This window comes from Bos indicus, chromosome 10 (assembly GCF_029378745.1).
Source record: "Bos indicus isolate NIAB-ARS_2022 breed Sahiwal x Tharparkar chromosome 10, NIAB-ARS_B.indTharparkar_mat_pri_1.0, whole genome shotgun sequence".
NCBI classification, from domain to species: Eukaryota; Metazoa; Chordata; class Mammalia; order Artiodactyla; family Bovidae; genus Bos; species Bos indicus.
In genome coordinates, this window is record NC_091769.1 from 6,907,021 (window position 1) to 6,929,308 (window position 22,288).

Here is a 22,288-nt window from a genome sequence, read left to right on the forward strand (position 1 = left end):
GAAAAATTTTTTTTCAAAAAACTATTAAATAAGTTCTGCTCACAACATTCAGTACTAAACTCAATTTATGCTGCCTTAACTTAAAGCATTCATAATTACAAACCTTGAATGAGGAGGTGGATGTTGCAGAATAGCCACTTGCTCCGGATACCAATGATACCATGGAGCCATGTCGACGCAAGCTGGATTCAGATCCATATCCAGATTCAGTCTAAAAAGGAAAGTAAACTACATGAAAAAATTAAATAAAAAATACTTAATCATCACAAGAAAAAACTTTTTAACCATGTCAGGTGAGGAACATTAAGTAAACTTATTGTAATAAGCATTTCACATTATATACAAATATCAAATCTTTATGCTATAAACTTTAAACTAATACAATGTTACATGATCAATTATAAAACTGGAAAAAATACTTGCGAAAACAAAAGTTTCCATATAAACTAATAAGGGTTATGGTAAAAAATTAAAAAATAAGGTTATTGGAACAATAATTAGAAATAAGAGTTCACTCAAGAAATACAGGTAATCCACTGGCATAAGCAATGTGTCTCAATCGCTAAGTGCCATTAATTTAGAAATTTACTGAATACCAACTGCACGCTGGGCTAGTGGGCTAACCGTTTATAACAGGAGAGCTACCTATAGTAGGTAAATTCATGGAGACAGAAAGCGGAGTCGTGGTTATCAGGGAGCTAGGAAGATAGGAGAATGAGGTGTTAGAGTCTACTAGGTACAGAGCTGGATAAGATGAAGTTCTGGAGATAGATGTGATGATGGTTGAATAACAATGTGGATAAATTTAATGTCACAGAACTGTACAGTTAAAAAGCTAAAATGATAGATCGTCATTCATATTTTACCATGGTAAAAAATTTTGGTGGAACAAGGACCAAAAGAAAAAGGAAACTTTGAATACTGTTTCTTTATCAAATTACTTTAACAAATTACTTATCCTCACATAGCTCAAATACCTCTGTCTCAATGAAGCCTTTCCTATTATTTCAGGTAGTTTGACTCTGTATTCTCAACATTCTTAACCTATTATGATTATGGCATCTACTACCCAATTTTAATAGTTACATTTCATTACTACTCCTGGACTACTGGACTTCGACCTTCTGTAAGACAGTTGCAATTTTTTCCATTTTTGGAGTGACCTTAACAGTTCATGACACAAAGAAAATCCCCAATTTTCCCAACCTATTTTGTCATCACGCGATAGAAGGCTTTATTTAGACTCAGCACTGTGATCTAATTTTGAAGAACTGCTACTCTTTAGGGGTCCCCAACCCATGGCGCCACAGACTGGTACCAGTATCGTGGCCTGTTAGGAACTAGGCTGCAGAGCAGGAGGTGAGGCGGTTAAGTGGGTGAAACCTCATCTGTATTTACAGCTGCACCCCACTGCTGCAGTTGAATCATCCTGAAAGCATCCCCTGATCCCATCTGTGGAAAAATTACCTTCAATCAAACAGGCCCCTGGTGCCAAAAAGGTTGGGGACCCCTGCTTAGGAGTATCAATTTTGTATCTCATCCTCCCTAGGAAAATGCAGTACTTCCCTTGTGGCTCAAATGATAAAGAATCTGCCTGCAATGCAGGAGACCTGGGTTCGATCCCTGGGTCAGGAAGATCCCCTGGAGAAGGAAACAGCAACACACTCCAGTACTCTTTCACCTGGAGAATTCCCTGGACCGAGGAGCCTGGTGGGCTACACACAGTCCATGGGATCGCAGAGAGTTGGACACAGCTGAGCTACTAATTTTCACTTTTCAAAAATATAGACAAAGGAATTGAACATTTGGAAAAAATAAGTTTCAAATACCTAAAACCTGTTCAAGTATTTAGGGTATCTGATTACTTTCTATAGATTTTAGAAGTACTGTGCATAATGTTAATCCTAGTCATAAACTTAAGAAGTAAAATAATACCTAATCATTTTTAGCATCCTATCTAGCATATGCTTCCCAAAGTCCAAGCTTCAGGTACATACTGGTTGTTAAAGATTCAAAATAAAATTGTCATACTGTAATAATGATTGTTCATAAAACATTCTAGCTATAAAAGGTACTGCAATATGTTCTTAACTGTTAATTTACCAAGAAATTACACACTTATGTTGTTCAGCTACTCAGTCGTGTCCGACTCTTTGCGACCCCATGGACTGCAGCACACCAGGCTACCCTGTCCTTCGCTATCTCCCAGAGTTTGCTTAAATTCATGTCCATTGAGTTGATGATGCCACTCAACCATCTCATCCTCTGTCACCCTCTTCTCCTCCTGCACTCCGTAAAAGTTATGACTAGATGGAATCAAAGCTCTTCTCCAAGACTTGTATCACCCTATACCACTCCCTATCTCAAAGCAAAGCAATATTTTACTAATGAGGTAGAAATTACAAAGTAAGCATTTTGATGCCAGGGAAACTATTAATGAAAGGATTAAATATATGCATTGTATATATGCTACCTCAAGAAAACTGATTATTAAAAAAAGACAAAGTTATAGTTCATGAGAAAAGCAGGCCAGGGGACAGTGGGGACACTAACTCTAAAGATAAATTTTGGTGAGAATACATTACAGTTGTCAAAACTCAAAGTGTCCAGTTAAGTTGATACATTTTATAAATTATACCTCAATAAAATAGCTAAAGAAAAAAAGGTAAGCTTGTTTCAGTATAACAGAATCCCAATAAAAGAGAATTCTAATTACAGAAATCATATAATTCATTAAAAAAATAAGACTTTTTCTTTTATCAAATAATGCCCTGGAACAAAGGCACTGACCTAGGTTTCTCGTGGCTCTAGTTTCTGTTTCCCATCTGAAAGGAATACTAACTTTCTGAGCACAGTGTTTCTACATTTTAACTGTTGTACTGTTTTGGTAAAGTTTTTCATAGATTTAAATATAGAAGACTGGAATTAAAAATAAGAAAAATCTATTGGACTAAATAGATTTAATGGACTATTAAATGTAATGGACTAAAAATATAAAGCACTTCAGAAGTCACTTATCTCAGATACTTGTATGTCATTCATTTCTAACCAGTAATTAATTTGAACTGTCCATTTAAATATAAAACTCATAATTTTCAAAATTTTATTTTAAAACAATTTTAGATATTTATTTTAAAATATTTAGAACCAAACAATTTGAAATTCAAATCCAAATGAATCTACCCTCTCCATTTACATGCTTTATATCAATGAGTCCTAAACAGAGTAAGTCAAAACTTTAAGATCTTGAAACAAAATACAAACACTACAAAGCTTTACTAATCATTTTTTGACTCTAAAAGACACTTCTTATATTCTTGTCTGTTTCTTCAGGTTCCACTATTTCAAAACAGTAATATCTCCTTACAACAAATGCATGACAGAACAAAAGACTCTAATATAGCAATAATGTTGCGGTACATTTTAAGTAATGGATAGTAAATGAATGTTGAGTCTGAGCATTTAGAATAACCGTGTTTCTATTTCTAACAAAGTTTCGCTTAAATAAATTGTATTATAAATTATATATATCATTCTAAGGGAAAAAATATAGTATACTCATGAATATCAATTTCATTCTATTCAGTTTAAATAATGGGGGTTCATTTGTCATTCTATGTCAGTAACTGCACTGGGACAACTTTAAAAATAATCTAAGTGCTTAACAAACATATACATGTACATACAAATGAATCACCCCTGTTTAAAAACCAGTCATTCTGGAAATGCCTAGCATTCTGGCAACAATGCATCAAAGATTCCTAGGTACTATTATAACATTGAGAGTGATTTTATGATACAGCCGCAAAATGGAGCTATCTAAAATCATTTTGGGGAGTTGCAGAATATAAATTTTAAAATGGTCTTACTACTTTAAAGGACTAGCTACAAACTGTAGAATTAAGCTTGACTGCCTTTCCTATTCACATGACATGGCTTCATTTGGTACTGGATTTCTCTCAAAACTCTATCAAAGATATCAATATTTTTCTTTTATTTTTAATAATTAAAAATTTTATTATTTATTTATTTAATTGGCTACGCTGAGTTTTATTTGTGGCATGGAGGATCTTTTTCTTTTTTGGTTGCGGCAGGCAAACTCTTCCCTGCATGTGACATCTAGCTCCCTGACCAGGGATGGATCGATGCTGGGCCCCCTGCACTGGGAGCACGATGTCTTAGTCACTGGATCACCAGGGACGTCCCCCAGGGATATCAATATTTTAAAAACATTTTGTCACAGGGGCTAAAAATTATTCTAAAAGATATAAAACTATTCTGAAAAGTTGCAATGTTGTTGACATCTATTTGGGCTTTCTAAGATGTTCACCTTAAAGGCAACAATACTCACCCTGAATTTATCATCTGTGTTTTGAAGGTGGGGTGAGGAAAATGGGAAGAAATTTCTTTATGGTCACAATGGATATACACTGTGAAATGTTCTTAAAAATTGTGACATGCTTTCAAAATTTCATTGGTACAATTTTAGGGATAATACATTAAAGGTACATAGCTTTTTTTCTTAATCTCGCTTTTCCACAGGAAAAAAAGTGGAACTTATTTACAACCTGTAATTACCAAAATAGTATTTTTTAAAACATCGATTTCCATCTAAAATTAATAATGTGGAATTCAAATGCAGTCACTATAGGAATATTTCCCCCCTTTAACATATATATGCTTTAAGATTCCCTCACACAAATTGCTTTACCAAAAAAAAACCATGATGGGATAGCTGTTTTGTAAGCAGTATTCATCAATGTGTTTTATATAAACATAAAATGCCATTTTGGTTCAATGACATACTTACTGAACATGTCCTATATAGTACAAGGTGGGGTTCTTTTAAATATTACAGTAATGAGACCACACCTTTATTATAATACTCCTCCTCATTTTAGGGGGAGGAAAAAGCATAATCTTTTGACCACCAGAGGGGGTCAGTAGCACTCTGGTGCTTTCCAAGCAGTATACTTGGAAAGTTGATACAAAGGTTACTATTGGTCAAAGTACGACAGTAACCTTCATACTAAATCCCTTACTTTTACCTTCTGTATCTTGATTTTTTGAGAACACTGAAGATCACAACAAATTAAATCATATAGTTCAAAGTTACAAGTTTTAAAAAGGACCAGAAATGCCTAAGAACTAATTTGAAAAGAGAACTCTAGGGACTTCCCTGGTGGTCCACTGGTTAAGATATGCAGGGAGCCCAGGTTCAATCACTGGTTGGGGAACTAAGATATCCCACACGCCACACCACATGCCACATGTCACATTAGTTTGGCTCATTCACACAGGAGATAAACATCTATTCTCATTTTGCACAGTCTCATTTTTCATCAGCCCATCTACACTCTGAAAACAGTGGTATAAGATACAAGAAAAAAGCTGATTTATTTTTTCATAGCACTTGCCTTCTGAAGAGCTTATTCCTTGTCCTAATAATATTCTCCAGGAAGAAGCAACCAAAGAAACTGAGAAAGAAATGAACTTCCTCATGGTGTCAAGAATTCTCTGTTTAGTGGCACAGGTCTACCCCTGACATTGTCCCTTTCCATTTTATTTATGGGAAAAGAGAAAAGAGAAGTAAGACTAAATGTTAACATAAGAACAAAGGAGTATTTTCCAGAAACTGAAACTCTAAAACTCTTAATAAAACCAAATGCGCCTGCCGTGTTGCCAGTATCCACACATCTACTTTCAATATCATTTTAAAGCAAACCACATGAGAAGCAAGACACCATAGCCAAGAGAACGATGTAATCAACAGGATTATGGCTTAAGTATCATAGTAAGTTGCAATGGCAATAATTTTGCTTATGATTCTAAGTAAACAAATTATTAATATTTGCTGTAATAAAATTTGGTACAATTTCACTTATATTAAAAATCTGTTTAGCCTTTCAAATATGTATGGTTCCCCCTTCAGAAGCACTAGCCTCTGAAGTGCAAAGAACACAGGAACAGGGAGGACACAGGCTTGAGTGTCACTGTCACCACTAGACAGGCAGACCAGTCAGTCATTACTTTCTTGGGCTTATTTTTCTTATCTTTAAAACGATATGGCTAGTCTAGAACTACAATTCTCTATATCAAGCTGAAAACACCAAAACTTAGGCTAAAAATGCATATATCCAGTGGAGGCCCAAATGTTCAACAAAGGGGTTGAACCAGCTGGAAAGATAAAACATAACACAATTTATTCAGAAAATGACACTAACAATGTATCAGATGAGGAAGGGTTGAACTTACAATGATTTCCAGAAAATTGCATTATCTCATATATCAAAGAAAATTTAAAATATATTTTGAAAAATTGTATTAAAGAAGATTTCATCCATTTCTGACTGCCTAGAACCCAGCAGCAATATGGCTAAATGAATAGAATATATTTGCTTACTCTCAAGATATTTTTCTCAAACCACAACTGAAAAACCACTATCTCAACCGATGAGTGGATAAAGAAGTTGTGGTACGTATATACAATGGAATATTACTCAACCATAAAAGGAACACATTTGAGTCAGTTCTAATGAGGTGAATGAACCTAGAGCCTATTATACAGAATGAAGTAAGCCAGAAAGAGAAAAATAATATTGTATACTAAGACAAGTATACGGAATCTAGAAAAATGGTACTGAAGAATTTATTTTCAGGCAGCAATTGAGAAAGAGACATAGAGAACAGACTTATGGACATGGGGAGAGGATGAGATGTATGGAGAGAGTAATATGGAAACTTACATTACCATATGTAAAATAGATAGCCAACAGGAATTTGCTGTATGTCTCAGGAAACTCAAACAGGGGCTCTGCAACAACCTAGAGGGGTGGGATGGGGTGGGATATGGGAGGGAGGTTCAAAAGGGAGGGGACATATGTATACCCATGGTGCTCATTCATGTTGAGGTTTGACAGAAAACAACACAATTCTGTAAAGCAATTATCCTTCAATTAAAGAATAAAAAAAAAATTATCAAATAAAATACCTCATTTGAAGGTCCTTTATGGAACTCGGTTATTCATTTTTCATTTTCTTCTAATAAGCATGAGATAGGCCTTCATTTATAGAAGTATCTAAGTAAGTAGTATTGTAGTGAGATAAGGCTGGAAGGGTTAACTACAGCCTTACTGCACATCTTATTTAAGTATTAAAAGAAGGCTAGAGGGGTAAAAGAAAATTAAGACACTGTCTACCACAATCCAAAGAACTACCACAGTGCCCAAATACAATATGATACTACAGAAGTAGAGTACACCAACAGCAGTGCCCACTCTCCTTGATTTCAGACATTCCTCTCTTATACTTATAATAATACATATCTTGTTTAATCTGTAGGGGAAATTAGACTTTTCAGAAAGCTACCAAGTATATCCTCTGCACCAAAAGCTTTCTTTAATGGGAATTTTAAAACATTTATTAATTAACTGATTTTTGGTTGCACTAGGTCTTCGTTGCTGTGCACAGGCCTTTTCAAGTCACAGAGCGCAGGGGCCACTCTTCATTGCAGTGCACGGGCGTTTCGTGTTGTGGAAAACAGGCTCTGGGGCACATGGGCTTCAGGAGTTGCAGCAGGAAGGCTCAGTAGTTATGGTGCACAGGCTTAGCTGCTTTGTGGCACGTGGAGTCTTCCTGGACCAGGGATCAAACCCGTATCCCCTGCAACTGGCCAGGTCGATTCCAACCCACTGCGCCACCAGTGAAGTCCACCAAAAGCTTTTTAAGTACCCAATCTGTGTCACAAAAGATGATTCCAAATAAACTAATTTTGACACTCTGAAGTTCAGTCATTATCTGTTTTTCAAATTCTTCCCCTTGTAGGGAGTCTAGAAGCCCAGCTGTTTTTTCTTAATTACATTAAAATGGAGATAAGAAATAACAGATAAATCAAACGAGGCTGTATAAAGGCAAGTTGTTTAACAATATTTCCACTCTAGCTTTAGAAAACAAGTACTAAAGAATAAGAGAGATCTTTCTTGTTTTGCCTTGAGAGGAAGGCTGATGAAAGAGTTGAGCAATTTTACATGGATATTTTATATATAAATCCCACAAAGCCAAGCTGGATAAATTATAACACCAATACCAATAGTAAAAGCTAATACTTAGGATACTTTGTGCCAGGGCTGATGCTAGAGCTTTAAGTGAATTATCTCATTTAATCCTTTTAAAAGCCTAAGTAAAATGGGTACTAATATTAACCCATTTTGTAGGTGATTTTATGTGATGAGTTGCACAACTGGTAAGGGAGCCAGGATTTAATTCCAAATTCAAGAGCCCATGATGTTAATCATTACTGTACTGCCTCAACATCCAGAGATTCTGCTTCTACTTCTTTTAAATCTGTCCATTTCACTCTTTTCCCACTGCCATTTCCCACTGCTGTTTTCCAGCTGTGGTCACCTAGTGTCTCATTTGGATAAATCCTCCAGATTTCTAACTACTTTTAGTCTAGTTCCTCTTGAAATCTTTTCTAGTGTAGCCAGGGTGGTACTTTAAAAACAGACATCTGATACTCCACTTTCTGTTTTAAATCCTATTTGGCTCATACTTCTCCTTGGATCAAGTTCACACACTGCTTGTAAGTCCCTGTTAGAGGCAGAAGTACAATTAAACTAAACTACTGTCAGCCTCCCTATTCATTTATTATCTATTATTTAAAATGTGTTTACTCAGTAAAGCTATAATAAAGTCTTTTGTTCTAGCCTGTTTTTTGTACGGAAATACCTGTTTTGAAACAGTGGAACTTGAAGAAGTAGACAAGGATATAAGAAGTGTGCTTTATAGTGAAGAAATCTTTAACAATACTTTCTAATATTTATATTACATCATAAGTGCTTAGTAAGTATTAGCTACCATTGCTTCTTCACCTTTGCACAAAGTCAGGATATTCCTTTATATCTCTACTTGAGAAACACTTTTACAGAGGAAAATAAGTTTAAAAGTAGCTAGCAGCAGATGTAACAAAATACCAGCACTGCTCATTAACTATTTTATGATTTGCTGAAGAAAAGGGGGCCAACGTATATTTGCTTTTAGAAGGAAGTTTCATAGGTATAAAGTAAAAAGGTCATAATTTCATTCTTTTTATCTAACTACAAAGAGATGAGAGTGGCAAAATAATTAACGCTACTTTTTGAGACTCCTTTAAATGTCCCAATAAGAGAAAAAACAGGGTTAATATGTCTAAGTAGTATTTTCTGCTGCTGCTGCTAAGTCATTCCAGTAGTGTCCAACTCCGTGCAACCCCAGAGACGGCAGCCCACCAGGCTTCCCCGTCCCTGGGATTCTCCAGGCAAGAACACTGGAGTGGGTTGCCATTTCCTTCTCCAATGCATGAAAGTGAAAAGTGAAAGTGAAGTCGCTCAGTCGTGTCCGACTCTTAGCGACCCCATGGACTGCAGCCTCCCAGGCTCCTCCATCCATGGGATTTTCCAGGCAAGAGTACTGCAGCGGGCTGCCATTGCCTTCTCCAAGTAGTATTTGCAGGACTGTTGAAATGTTAAGATGGTATTTGGCCAGGGGACCTGAACTATTAATTCTTTCCTGCAAGGATCCTGAAAGAAATACATGCACATAAAACAACAGTCAGCAAATGAACATTCTTAATTACTCTGGGGCTTTGATCGAAAACCAAACTTTTCTAAAAAGGACATGCATTCTTTTCTCAGGGAGTAAGGGAGGAACGAAATCTATTTCAAACACAAAAAGATCCTTGTAACTTACTGTTGAGTGAAGGAAAAGCTACAAAGTAGTATGGAATCTAAGGTGTACATGCAAAGAAATTATCTGGAAGAAATCTTTACCAAAGATGAAGAGTGGTCATTTCTCTGTGGCCAGAATTTTCAATTTCTTTTATATAGTTTTCAGTATTGGCTGTATTGTTTGAATTATTTACAGTAATCATGTATCGCCTCTACAAAAATAAAAACAAAAAATGCAGTCATAGAACACATGTTTAATCTATCTCACTTGGAAAAGGTTAAAAATTAATGAAGCTGGTAGAGACGCAGAGCAGAGAAAGGAAGATCTACACATTTTGTAGGTAGAATGAACGCCAGTCTGGGAAATAACCTGACAACATACAACAAAAGTGCTAATACCCTTAAGTAGAGCAGTCCTACTTCTGAGAATCCTTTATGAGGACACAAATTACAGAAAAATACTTCATGTAGAAGGGAGTAAAAACTAAATGCAAAAAATAATTGAAACCATCTAAAGGCCTAAGAATAAGCAAATGAGTACCAAAATTAAAATATAATGAAATATTAATGAAGTTGTGTTATAAGGAGAAAATGATGTTAGAGTTAAAAAATCAACAACAGGATATAAACTTCATTATTTCCATAAAGTTACAGGGGCAAAATGTACAGAGAATAAGAAGGAAATATACCAAAATGAAGAACTGTCTTGGTTATAAGACTGATGGTAATTTTGTAACTTTTTCCTTTTAATTAATAAAAGTTACTTTTAAAAAACCCAGGGCAAGGGGAGCCAATGAAATCTGATCAATACAACTATTTGCAGGAATGGTTTTAAAAGACTTAAGAATTTTTAGATCTAACTGTATGGTGAAGATTCTTTTTTTAAGGAGATTGATGATTTATTTCTTAGTATTCAACTATGCACCCATGAGAAAAAAGCTGGAACTAACTACAAAGCGGGGTGTATTACAAAAAATTGAGGTTTGGTTCTTGGAATAATGTTACCACGCACTAATCAATGTTCTCATAATCTGTTCAATCTCACTTTTATGCAAAATGGGAATAATACCTACACTGAAAGACTTCCCACAGGATTAAATGATAACACTGGCTAGTTACAGTCTATCCTTCTACAGGTCAAGGTGGGTGCTACTGAAGAGAACAACGGGCTAAGAAATAAACACTGATACATACATATTCCTGCCAATGATCATGACTTGTCTGTCAAGAACATGAACTTGATATATGACTGAAAAATGACAGAATTTTTTTTTTTGAGGATAACATTTTAACTTAAAGTTCATCTACTTTGCTACCTATTCTTATGATTCTTAACACAATGCTGTCTTTCATACCTCAATACCACACAAGCCCAGAGTATCTATCACACAATTAAGACAATGGAAGCAAAACTGTTTTTCAGGTATTTGGTAAAAAGGCATGTTTGATGAAAACGAATAGTTTTATGTACCTTGATTTTTTAAGAAACATTTTCTTCCAGTGAATGTTTGATACACTCAGCAAGTAAAATGAGAAAATAATTTCCACTGCTGTCAATATGCATAAGCCATGCCACCCACCACTACATTTCCATATCAGATAGAACAAAAGCAGAATCACATCTGTCCGGGTGACTGTCAGAAATCTTCCCTCCTGATTAAATAAAAATTCAAATACAATACTGAACACTGTTTAAAAAAAACAAAAACAAACAAGGACTTTAATACTACAAAGCTTCATTTATCTTTAATATTTTCTAAAACTAGCAATATGGAACCTTTATTCAACTCCAGATTAACTGTCCTTTTCCCCCCTCATCTTTTTTATCTAAAGAAACATTTTGCAAGCAATTTACAGACTTAAAAAGATACAAGGAATCAGCTAAAAATCTAGTAATATTTACCTGAATTGTTAGTAGCAAATATGTGGTAAGCATTACAATAACATGCAAGTTTGGTAAACTCTATACATCTTCAAGAAAACTAGAGATACCAAGGGAACATTTCATGCAAAGACGAGCACAACAAAGGACAGAAATGGTATGGACCTAATAGAAGGAGAAGATATTAAGAAGAGGTGGCAAGAATACACAGAAGAACTATACAAAAAGGATCTTCATGACCCAGATAACCACGATGGTGTGATCATTCACCTAGAGCCAGACATCCTGGAATGTGAAGTCAAGTGGGCCTTAGGAAGCATCACTAAGAAGAGAGTTGAAATTCCAGTTGAGCTATTTCAAATCTTCAAAGATGATGCTGGGAAAATGCTATACTCAACATGCCAGCAAATTTGGAAAACTCAGCAGTGGGCACAGGACAGGAAAAGGTCAGTTTTCATTCCAATCCCAAAGAAAGGCAATGCCAAAGAATGTTCAAACTACCACACAACTGCACTCAACTCACGCACTAGCAAAGTAATGCTCAAAATTCTCCAAGCAGGCTTCAAAAGTACATGAACTGTGAACTTCCAGATGTTGAAGCTGATTTAGAAAATGCAGAGGAACCAGAACAGAGATCAAACTGTGAACATCGGTGGATCAGCAAAAAAGCAAGAGATTTCCAGAAAAACTACTTCTCCTTTACTGACTATGCCAAAGCCTTTGACTGTGTGGATCACAACACACTGTGGAAAATTCTTCAAGAGATGGGAATACCTGACCTCTGACCTGCCTCCTGAGAAATCTGTATGCAGATCAAGAAGCGACAGTTAGAACTGGACATGGAACAACAGACTGGTTCCAAATGGGGAAAGGAGTACGTCAAGGCTGTATATTGTCACCCTGCTTACTTAACTTCCATGCAGAGTACATCATGTGAAACGCTAAGCTGGATGAAGCACAAGCTGGAATCAAGATTGCTGGGAGAAATATCAATAACCTCAGATATGCAAGTGACACCACCCTTATGGCAGAAAGTGAAGAAGAACTAAAGGGCCTCTTGATGAAAGTCAAAGAGAGAGGACAATGAAAAAGCTGGCTTAAAACTCAATATTCAGAAAACTAAGATTATGGCATCCAGTCCCATCACTTCATGGGAAATAGATGGGGAAAAAATGGAAACAGTGACAGATTTTATTTTGGGGGGCTCCAAAATCACTACAGATGGTGACCGCAGCCATGAAATTAAAAGACGCTTTGTCCTTGGAAGAAAAGCTATGACCAACCTCGACAGCATGCTAAAAAGCAAAGACTTTACTTTGCTAACAAAGATCCATCTAGTCAAAGCTATGGTTTTTCCAGTAGCCATGTATGGATGTGAGTTGGTCTATAAAGAAAGCTGAGAGCCGAAGAATTGATGCTTTTGAACTGTGGTGTTGGAGAAGACTCTTGAGTGTCCCTCGGACTGCAAGGAGATCAAACCAGCCAATCCTAAAGGAAATCAGTCCTGAATATTCATTGGAATGACTGATGCTGTAGCTGAAACTCCATTATTTTGGCCCCCTGATGAGAAGAACCAACTCATTGGAGAAGACCCTGATGCTGGGAAAGACTGAAGGCGGGAGAAGGGGACAACAGAGGATGAGATGTTTGGATGGCATCACCAACATGATGGACATGAATTTGAGTCAACTCTGGGAGTGTTGGTGATGGACAGAGAACCCTGGCGCGCTGCAGTCCATGGGGTCACAAAAAGTCAGACATAACTGAACAAGTGAACTGAACTGATGACATCAATACTTGTAAGACCTTTTCAAATTTTCAATATTCACCTGATCATGACAACCCACTCCAGTCTTCTTGCCTGGGAAATCCCATGGACAGAGGAGCTCGTCGAGCTATAACAGTTCATGGGGTCACAAAGAGTCAGACACGACTTAAGTGACTAATCCACTGTGCTCAGCTTTAGAAGACAGTACAAAATTGTTTTACCAGTGGATATCTGTTGCACACCATCCTCATCAACATTTGGTATTAAATCTTTTATTTTTTAAGCTACTCAGGCATATGGCGGTATCACTGTGCTCCCTGACATCTAATGGCATTAACTGTTGACTACCTTTTCATATGCTCATTACCCATTTGGATATGTTCTTTATGAAGTACCAGATCAAGTCTCTTGGCCTTTTTTTTTTTTCATTTGCACTGTGTAAACTTTTCTCATTAATTTGTAAGACCCTCCCTGTCTTTATGACATAAAATGTTGTCAAGTTATTTCTCCTCAACTGGCCACATGGTTAATAAGATTAGCTACCTAAATATCTTCTTGGTTCACTGTTCTTGTAAAATCCTGATTCCTCCTTTAATAACTGGTAAAAGATAAACACCTTCCTAGATAGAAGAACCTGGCTGAAAACTACAAATCAATGACATTTATTCCCTCTTTTTAGATTATAAACTTCATTAAGTATTTAGGCAACATTTGGAAGCACAAAGTGCAGATGAATTCAGGTGAATTCTGCTTTTGACTGCAACAAAATTGCAGGCAACAGAAACTAAAAAAGTTATTTTAAAAGCCTTTGACACAAGTATTTTTATTCTAAAACACTAAGACTATTAAAGAGAGTTAGTATCTTGTTTTCTTCCTTGATTTCACTAACCTTAAAAATCATGATAGTTAGACATTATCTATATTTAAGTGTTAAAACATTTTACTAACCATTATGGATTATTGCCTTTTCATACTGTCCATGGGAAAAGGCAATAATCCATAATGGAGGAGAAGGGGACGACAGAGGATGAGATGGTTAGATGGCATCACCGACTTAATGGACATGAGTTTGAACAAGCTTTGGGAGCTGGTGATGGACAGAGAGGCCTGGCGTGCTGCAGTCCATGGGGTTGCAAAGAGTCGGACACAACTGAGTGATGGAACTGAACTGATGGATTATTGCAAGCAATCAAGCGAGTAACTACCACTTTTAGAATCAACCAAATTCCTCATTTTAAGGAGAGAAACATCCAGAGACTTAATAAATGCTGGTTAATAAAGTTCAGTTGTTATATCACCTACTTGGGTTTTTCTACAACTTATCTGAGAAAATGGCAAAGCCCTGACTACTCCAGCAGCTAGTACTGGGTCTGCACTTCCCTCAACAATTAAAGGGCTTCCCAAGTGGTACTAGTGGTAATAAAGAACCTGCCTGCCAATGCAGAAGACAAAAGAGACACAGGTTCGATCCCTGGGTTGGGACGATCTCCTGGAGAAGGAAATGGCACCCCACTCCTGTATTCTTGCTTGGAAAATCCCATGGACAGAGGAACCTGGTGGGCTGTAGTCCATGAAATTGCAGAGTTGGACACAACTGAAGCGACTGAGCACGATTAGAACTCTTTAATATAAAGGAAAAGTAAAATTTGATTCCATCTTCTTCATCACTGTGGTGTGATGCAAATAAGGTAAAAGAAAAACTGGTTCTAATCCACTGAGCCCATAAATTACTTATATAAAGTATACACTAAAAACTAGTTGTTGTGAAAGTTTTATTTGCATTCTTAAACCTTCATCAATTTAATCAGATTCAAAATGGAAAGCTAAGTTTACATGATAATCATTTATAAAGCAAACAAGTATAGAATGAGCCTCTAGTACCTGTTCAGAAATTTCTCCAATATTATAGTTGGTTAAAAAAGGCAGAGGACTTCCCTGGCAGTCCAGTGAAAGACTCTGAGCTTCCATTACCGTGGGCATAGGCTCAATCCCTGGTTGAGGCACTAAGATCCCGCAGCAAACAGAAATGGGATGACTTTATATGACTTTGATGTTTAAAAACTGCTAGAAAGAAAACAGGTATATTCTGCCACCTAACTAAAAATAGTTTTCTAATAAATTTATGTCAAATTTAAGATAAAAGCAATTAAGATGTCAAGTAAGCAGAAACTGCTTCTTTTAGAAGTAGAGAAAAAGCACTAAGATCAAACTGACCCTGACATACCATAGGAAAAAGAAAACTCATTATGGCAGAAAGCAATACCATTTTTAAAAGATCTTTAAAGTGAGTCTTGGGCATCATTTAGGTTTGCTCAACCATGAGAATCTTCTGGTGGGGAAACTTTTTTCATAACCCATTTCAAGTAAAATATATCAATTCCTTAAAAAAAAATTGCACTTAATTTCCTCAGACAGAAATCCTTTAACTTCTCAGGCCAAGAATACACCTTTCTTCTGAAAGTAATCAAACGGAGCTTTACAGATGAATTAGTGAGCCTTCACACAGGAACAAAGGCACAAACACCAAATTGTAAAACAGCTGCCTGTAGATGCTCACCACAGAAAATCAACGTCTGTCAAAATTATCTGCATTCTTCCTCCCTAAATTGTATACTTTCCTATGACTGCTTAGGTCTTAGATAATTTACAAAATATAGGGAATATGGGTGGTCCATGACCACCAAAATTTCAGCATCTACTAAGGTTGCTCCCTTATGGAAATAAAGCAATGTCATGATTACTACAAACTTACCAGAGCAAAAAAACTTAACTTTATCAACGTGATTCTTACATCTGCTAGTACAGGGAGAGCATTCCTGCTAGTTTTCTTGTTTGGATGCGGTGGTGATGTAGGGGAGTCTGTTTCTTTCATGGTAGGAAGAAACCCTGTTTATTCAAAATCACATGCACTGCAACTGTAGAAGATTCTAGGAGTAATCCTATGATTCTTTTAAATCATAGAGTCAACAGATGGCTTATCATAATTCCTTTATTAACTGATTACACAGAAAATGCTCACAGAAGCCTTTAGATAATACTAGATACATCTTTACTAAAAATATTAACTTATCCAAATAAAAAATAACCAACCTGCCATCACATTTGTAGTTTTTAGTTTTAAAATAATTTTCAAAAACAATTCATTAGACCTCAAAGACAGCATGGCAGATGGCTAAGAGATTAAAAAAACAAGCAAGCCCCGTCTTTAAAGATTTATTTAGTGTTGTTTCAATTCCTAAGGGGAAATGCAAAGTATGAATGGATTCCACATATATAAAGGCAGCACATTATTTTAAATAAAATTACTGGTTTTGTATACATATGCCTCTTTCTATATTTTATATTAAAATAGAATCCCTGAATTTAAGAAAGACCTCAGAAATACCTTCTTTCCACAGGGACAACTTGAGGGACTACTTGTTTAATGTTATTTCTAATATATTGCAAAAATTTAAATCATGAAATCATATTAACTTTTCTTGTACTGAGCAAGTTATTATGGAATGAATACCAAGGAGGACAAAACAACAGAGTTAGACAAAGAACGGAGAAGGCGATGGCACCCCACTCCAGTACTCTTGCCTGGAAAATCCCATGGATGGAGGAGCCTGGTAGGCTGCAGTCCATGGGGTCATGAAGAGTCGGACACGACTGAGTGACTTCCCTTTCACTTTTCACTTTCATGCATTGGAGAAGGAAATGACAACCCATTCCAGTGTTCTTGCCTGGAGAATCCCAGGAACAGGGGAGCCTGGTGGGCTGCCATCTCTGGGGTCGCACAGAGTCGAACACAACTGAAGCAACTTAGCAGCAGCAGCAGTAGCAGACAAAGAACACAGAACCCTAGTGTATTTTTGTCAGTAATCATTCTAACACTAAATGTAAAGATTAAAGAGAAAAAACAACTCCTTAAATTACAAATTTCCCCCCTAAAATGTTTACAATACTGTAAATTATTTCAACTGGAAAACATATGTGTCTAACGCCTTGCCGATTCCTACAAAAAAGTTGTGTCCCTGAGCCTTTAAGAAGTTTATGGTTCAAAACAAACACCAGAGATATGAAGGACATATAAAAAATATGAGAACACTGTGATTTAAGAAGCTCAAGATTTCAGTCAACAAAATACATCTGCCATGAACACTTATACGATGGCAGAAGTGTTTGCTGGACAGAAGTTCTGGTTCCCAGGTCATACAGACCTGGGTCTGAATGCTGGCCCTTCACTGGCAGTTTAACCTTGGACAAGTTACTTAACCTCTCTCTGTCTCAATTTCCTAATGTGTAAAAACAGGACAGTCATGTTAATCTCACAAGGTTGTGAGAGCAAAATGTGAAAAAGCATATGAAGTGTTTATTACTCTATCTGGCACACTGTAATCCTCAGAAATGTTTGCTATCATCAACATCACCTCTACCATATTATTCTTGTTGAAGAGGTTCTGTAAAATAGAATTCCAGATATGTATGTAAGTATCTATGTATGGATGTATGTGTGAAATTGATTGATATATAAAGGTTATCATAATGAGAATAACAGCTTCCTGGAAAGAAAAGAACAGAAACCTCCAATTTCCCCAGCCAAACCTATCAGGGAAGCCCTAACAAAGGCCTAACAGCAAGAAAAGGCAATGGAGTGGCAGGGCCATCTGACGACATCAGAAGAGAAAAAGACAGGTCCACTGTTCCAAGTGTACTGTCCAGCCATCATAAGGACAGGTGGTGCCGTGGAAGTAACTCTGAACTGAACTGAGTGAACTGGAATGATAGGAACTCAGGTCATCTCTGAAGTACTTGCTTTATCATGATCTGGTTATTCCGCTTGCTTGTTTGTCTTTTGTGGGTTTTTTTTTTTTTTCAGGGAAGTAAACAATGCATTATGTCATCTTTCCTTCTTTAGGTAATTTACCAAGGTCACACAGTTGTTATATAATAGTGTTAGGATTTAATCCCATATATGTCAGACCCCAGTCTCCAGTGCTTAAACACTACAATGTAACACTGTTATGGCAATCCATAGGCAGAAAGATGAGTTCATATTTATCCTGTGTATATATATATGGTATGTATATGGTAGCAGAACTCAGACAAAACACACTAACCTGCAGGAAGTGAACCTGTAGGAACTATTTTCAAGCATTCCGCCAACGGTAACCAATAGCACAATCAACATAAAATTGAATCCTAAGAGTCTACTTACGAAAACACAGTATAGTCTCTGGCAAGTCACTTAAGTTTAATCTAAACCTCAGTTACCATGTCTGTGAAATAATATTTCCCTCATCTCTCACGGCAGTAGCTAGAAAATAAAGTACCTGAAGTATAATAATGCAATGATTAGTACCTGGTGAACCTCAAAATAAACAATACCTCCTATCCTCATCAAGATACCTTAACAATTTGATCTGATTCTGAATATCAATCTAAGAATGCTTGCTTAAATAGTAAAATTACCAAGTTTAGGTTCCACATTAATATTTTTTAGTGATTTTGAAGCATGAATCCGAAAACATCTCACTATCTTCCTGCTCCTGGTCTATGGGAAGAAAAAAAAAAGAGAGGAAACTTTTCTGGTTATGTTTGATGATAGCTTTTGAATTTTCTCTTTCCCATGTCGGTTTAATAACTCAATTTATTTTTAGAATTCAAATTCAGTTTAAATCTTCACTGATATGTTAATTGGTACATATCATTTTACATTAAAATTTAACAAATATTAATAAGAATAACAATGATTTTTCCTTCCTTGTTTATGAATAAACTATATTTAGAAATAAGAAAAGAAAGTTTATATACTGTATCTAGAACCTTGCTGCTGAATCTAAGAAATTAAATTTACCAAAACTCTGTTACCCAGAGTAAGTCACAATGTTCTGATGGAGACTTAAAGATCCTATCTATCCATTATTCAAAGGTGCAAAGAAATCAATGATATAGAAGAAATATATGCTTTATGCATCATTCTTCATACAAAGAGAAGAAACAAAATGACAACCTGCAAAGATTCCTGAACCAGCTTCACTATGAAGAATGAACAAAATCAAATATGCTTATTTAAAACAGAAAAAAACTAGTGCTGTAATCTAAATCAACTAAGCCAACAAACATCATCTCAGTTAAAAATACCGAAATTAGTTTTAATAATCCCTTTAATCATTATTAAGAGGGCTAGCCCTGACAACTACACAAAGCAGACCACTCTCTTTAAATGCACATTTAGCAACTCTCATTGAATATAGAACTCTTTATCCATAAAAAACATGGTATAATTTCAGTCAATTTGTGACTTCAAAACTGTTTCTTTTCCCACTATGTCATAAATGGGAAAAAACATCAGCCATTCTGGTAAGTAACCTTACATATATTATTTCATGTCTTCCTTTAAACACATTAAGAAGAGATGACAGCAAGGTCACATACGTCATGCATGGCAGACTCTGCAGTGTCAGAATTCAGGTTAGCCCCGTTCCAAAGTACTGAGATTTTAGAATTCTAGCTTGTCTCACTTTTATTTATTTGCTTTAATTTTTACTTAACTATAGTTGGTTTATAATACTGTGTCAGTTCAGGTATACGGCTTCACATCCTTCTCCATTATAGGCTATTACAAATTACTGAATATAGATCCCTGTACTACACAATAAATCCCTGTTGTTTATCATATATATAGTGGTGTGTGTATGTTAATCCCATACTCCTAATTTGTCCTTCCCCCTTCTGTTTCCCCTTTTGGAGTCACAAGTTGTTTCCTGCACCTATGAATCTGAGTCTGTGTTTTGTATTACTAAATAAGTTCATTTGTATCTTCTTCTTAGATTTCACATATAAGTGATATCACACAATACTTGTCTTCCTCTATCTGACTTTCTTCACTTAGTGTGATAATCTCTAGGTCCATCCATGTTGCTGGAAATGGCAGTATTTCATTCTTTTTTGGCTGAGTAATATTCCATTGTTTACATGTACCACATCTTCTTTATCCATTCATCTACTGATGGACATTTAGTTTGTTGCTTCCATGTCTACTGGGTCATCTTTTCTTTAAATAATACAAAACTGTTTACCATTTTTACACCATTTCCTGAGGTAATAATATCAAGGTAACTAAGATTCACAAAATGCTTTAAAGTAATATAATTCTAAAGTTAAAAAAAGGACAAAAGGAAAGCATGAAAGCCAGATTTCCTTAGGCTGGGAAAATTTATAATGAAGAAATAAACCTAATGCACGATCAATATCAAGAAGAAAGTGCCTGCAGTACCCCAGGCCTGACCAGTTTTTCTTGTTGTGTGTATGTGTGTACATGTTTTGTGTCTGTTAAATAACCAAAACAGGTGTTTCAGCTACAACTCTGTGAAACCCAAATGAACAAGTACAGACAAGTATATGAACAAACTCAGTTTTCTTAAGTCACAATCAGGAATGGCATGGTGAATTTGTAACTTTCCCTATTCCTTGTTTTACCACGAAATACTGAATTAGCTAATAATAGAGATTTTAAAAAAATATTTCTTTAGTCTATATACCAATTATTCATACAGAAGTCAAAAACTAGCTTTAAATATCAAGACTATGACTTATACACGTATTTAAGAAAGACTTTTTCAAAGTTTATTAAAAACTTTATATTTACCAAAATTTAACAATTTACAAATGATTATACTAAGGATTTACCCAAATGGTTACAAATGACAATAAAAATTAACACTGAAGCTTTCAACATTAGGATTTTACAATCTGATGTTATTCCAAGAATTCTTTTACCCAGATGATATAAAAGGCATTCATTATGAAGCAAACTCTAAATAAAAAACAAATTTATATACAAGGGCATATTTTGCTTTAATCATCAATTTAAAATATTTATCATGGCAATCCCTTAGTATAATTCAAATGTTAGAAACAAAATCATTTCAAAAATTTACACCTGTATTGCTTTATTTTACAACCCAAAACATTATGTTCAACTATTCAGTACACATGTACAGATCAAGATTCTTTTAGAGGTGTTTACCATGAGTCTCTTGCCTAAGTCTCTTTAGATAGGTAAACACTAGAGACCCACCTTGTGCTGTTCAATGGCATCTATCCACTGCTGTCTGTGATCTGGATCTTGAGCACGAAGATACCAAACACTATCATTTACACTAATATCAAATCGGCATTCATCAAAATCATGAGGCTGTGGAAGAAAAAGGGAGAAAAGGAAAAGCAAAGGTAATTATATTCTTAGAAGTGTTATACTCCACAGAAAAAACATGAACATACCCATTCTGCCCGGTGAGAGACTCTTGTTATTCTTTTTGTACTCAAATAACTTTTTGAAGATATTTCAGATAAAGAGCACAGCAAGGGTATAATTACCAAAAACCATGCTCATTCACTATTTCTACAAATGAACTGACACATGAACTACAGACATGTTTTTAAAAAAGAGGTAAAATATTTTCCATCAAATGCTTTGAATCAGTGTAAAGTAGTGGGAAAACATCTATTTCTGCTTTATTGACTATGTCAAAGCCTTTGACTATGTGGATCACAATAAACTGTGGAAAATTCTGAAAGAGATGGGAATACCAGACCACCTGACCTGCCTCTTGAGAAACCTATATGCAGGTCAAGAAGCAACATTTAGAACTGGACATTGAACAACAGACTAGTTCCAAATAGGAAAAGGAGTATGTCTAGGCTGTATATTGTCACCCTGCTTATTTAACTTATATGCAGAGTACGTCATGAGAATTGCTGGGCTGGAAGAAGCACAAGCTGGAATCAAGAGTGCCAGGAGAAATATCAATAACCTCAGATATGCAGATGACACTACCATTATGGCAAAAAGTGAAGAGGAGCTAAAAGCCTCTTGATGAAAGTGAAAGTGAAAAAGCTGGCTTAAAGCTCAACATTCAGATCATGGCATCTGGTCCCATCACTTCA

At 35.8% G+C, this 22,288-nt stretch overlaps 1 protein-coding gene across 8 annotated transcripts in view; it reads right to left on the reverse strand.

The window, feature by feature from the left end:
• Positions 1 to 22,288, reverse strand: part of CERT1 (ceramide transporter 1) — a 141,541-nt gene that overhangs the window by 78,352 nt on the left and 40,901 nt on the right. For all 8 annotated transcript variants that reach the window (XR_011568711.1, XR_011568709.1, XR_011568710.1 and 5 more), the window contains 2 exons: positions 21,420 to 21,536; positions 104 to 211 (listed from right to left, as the gene is read on the reverse strand). Coding sequence is in view for 5 of the 8 variants with exons in the window: in XM_070796852.1 (XP_070652953.1) it covers positions 104 to 211; positions 21,420 to 21,536 (225 nt within the window). In the remaining 3 variants the exon portion in view is untranslated. The remainder of the gene's footprint in view (positions 1 to 103; positions 212 to 21,419; positions 21,537 to 22,288) is intronic.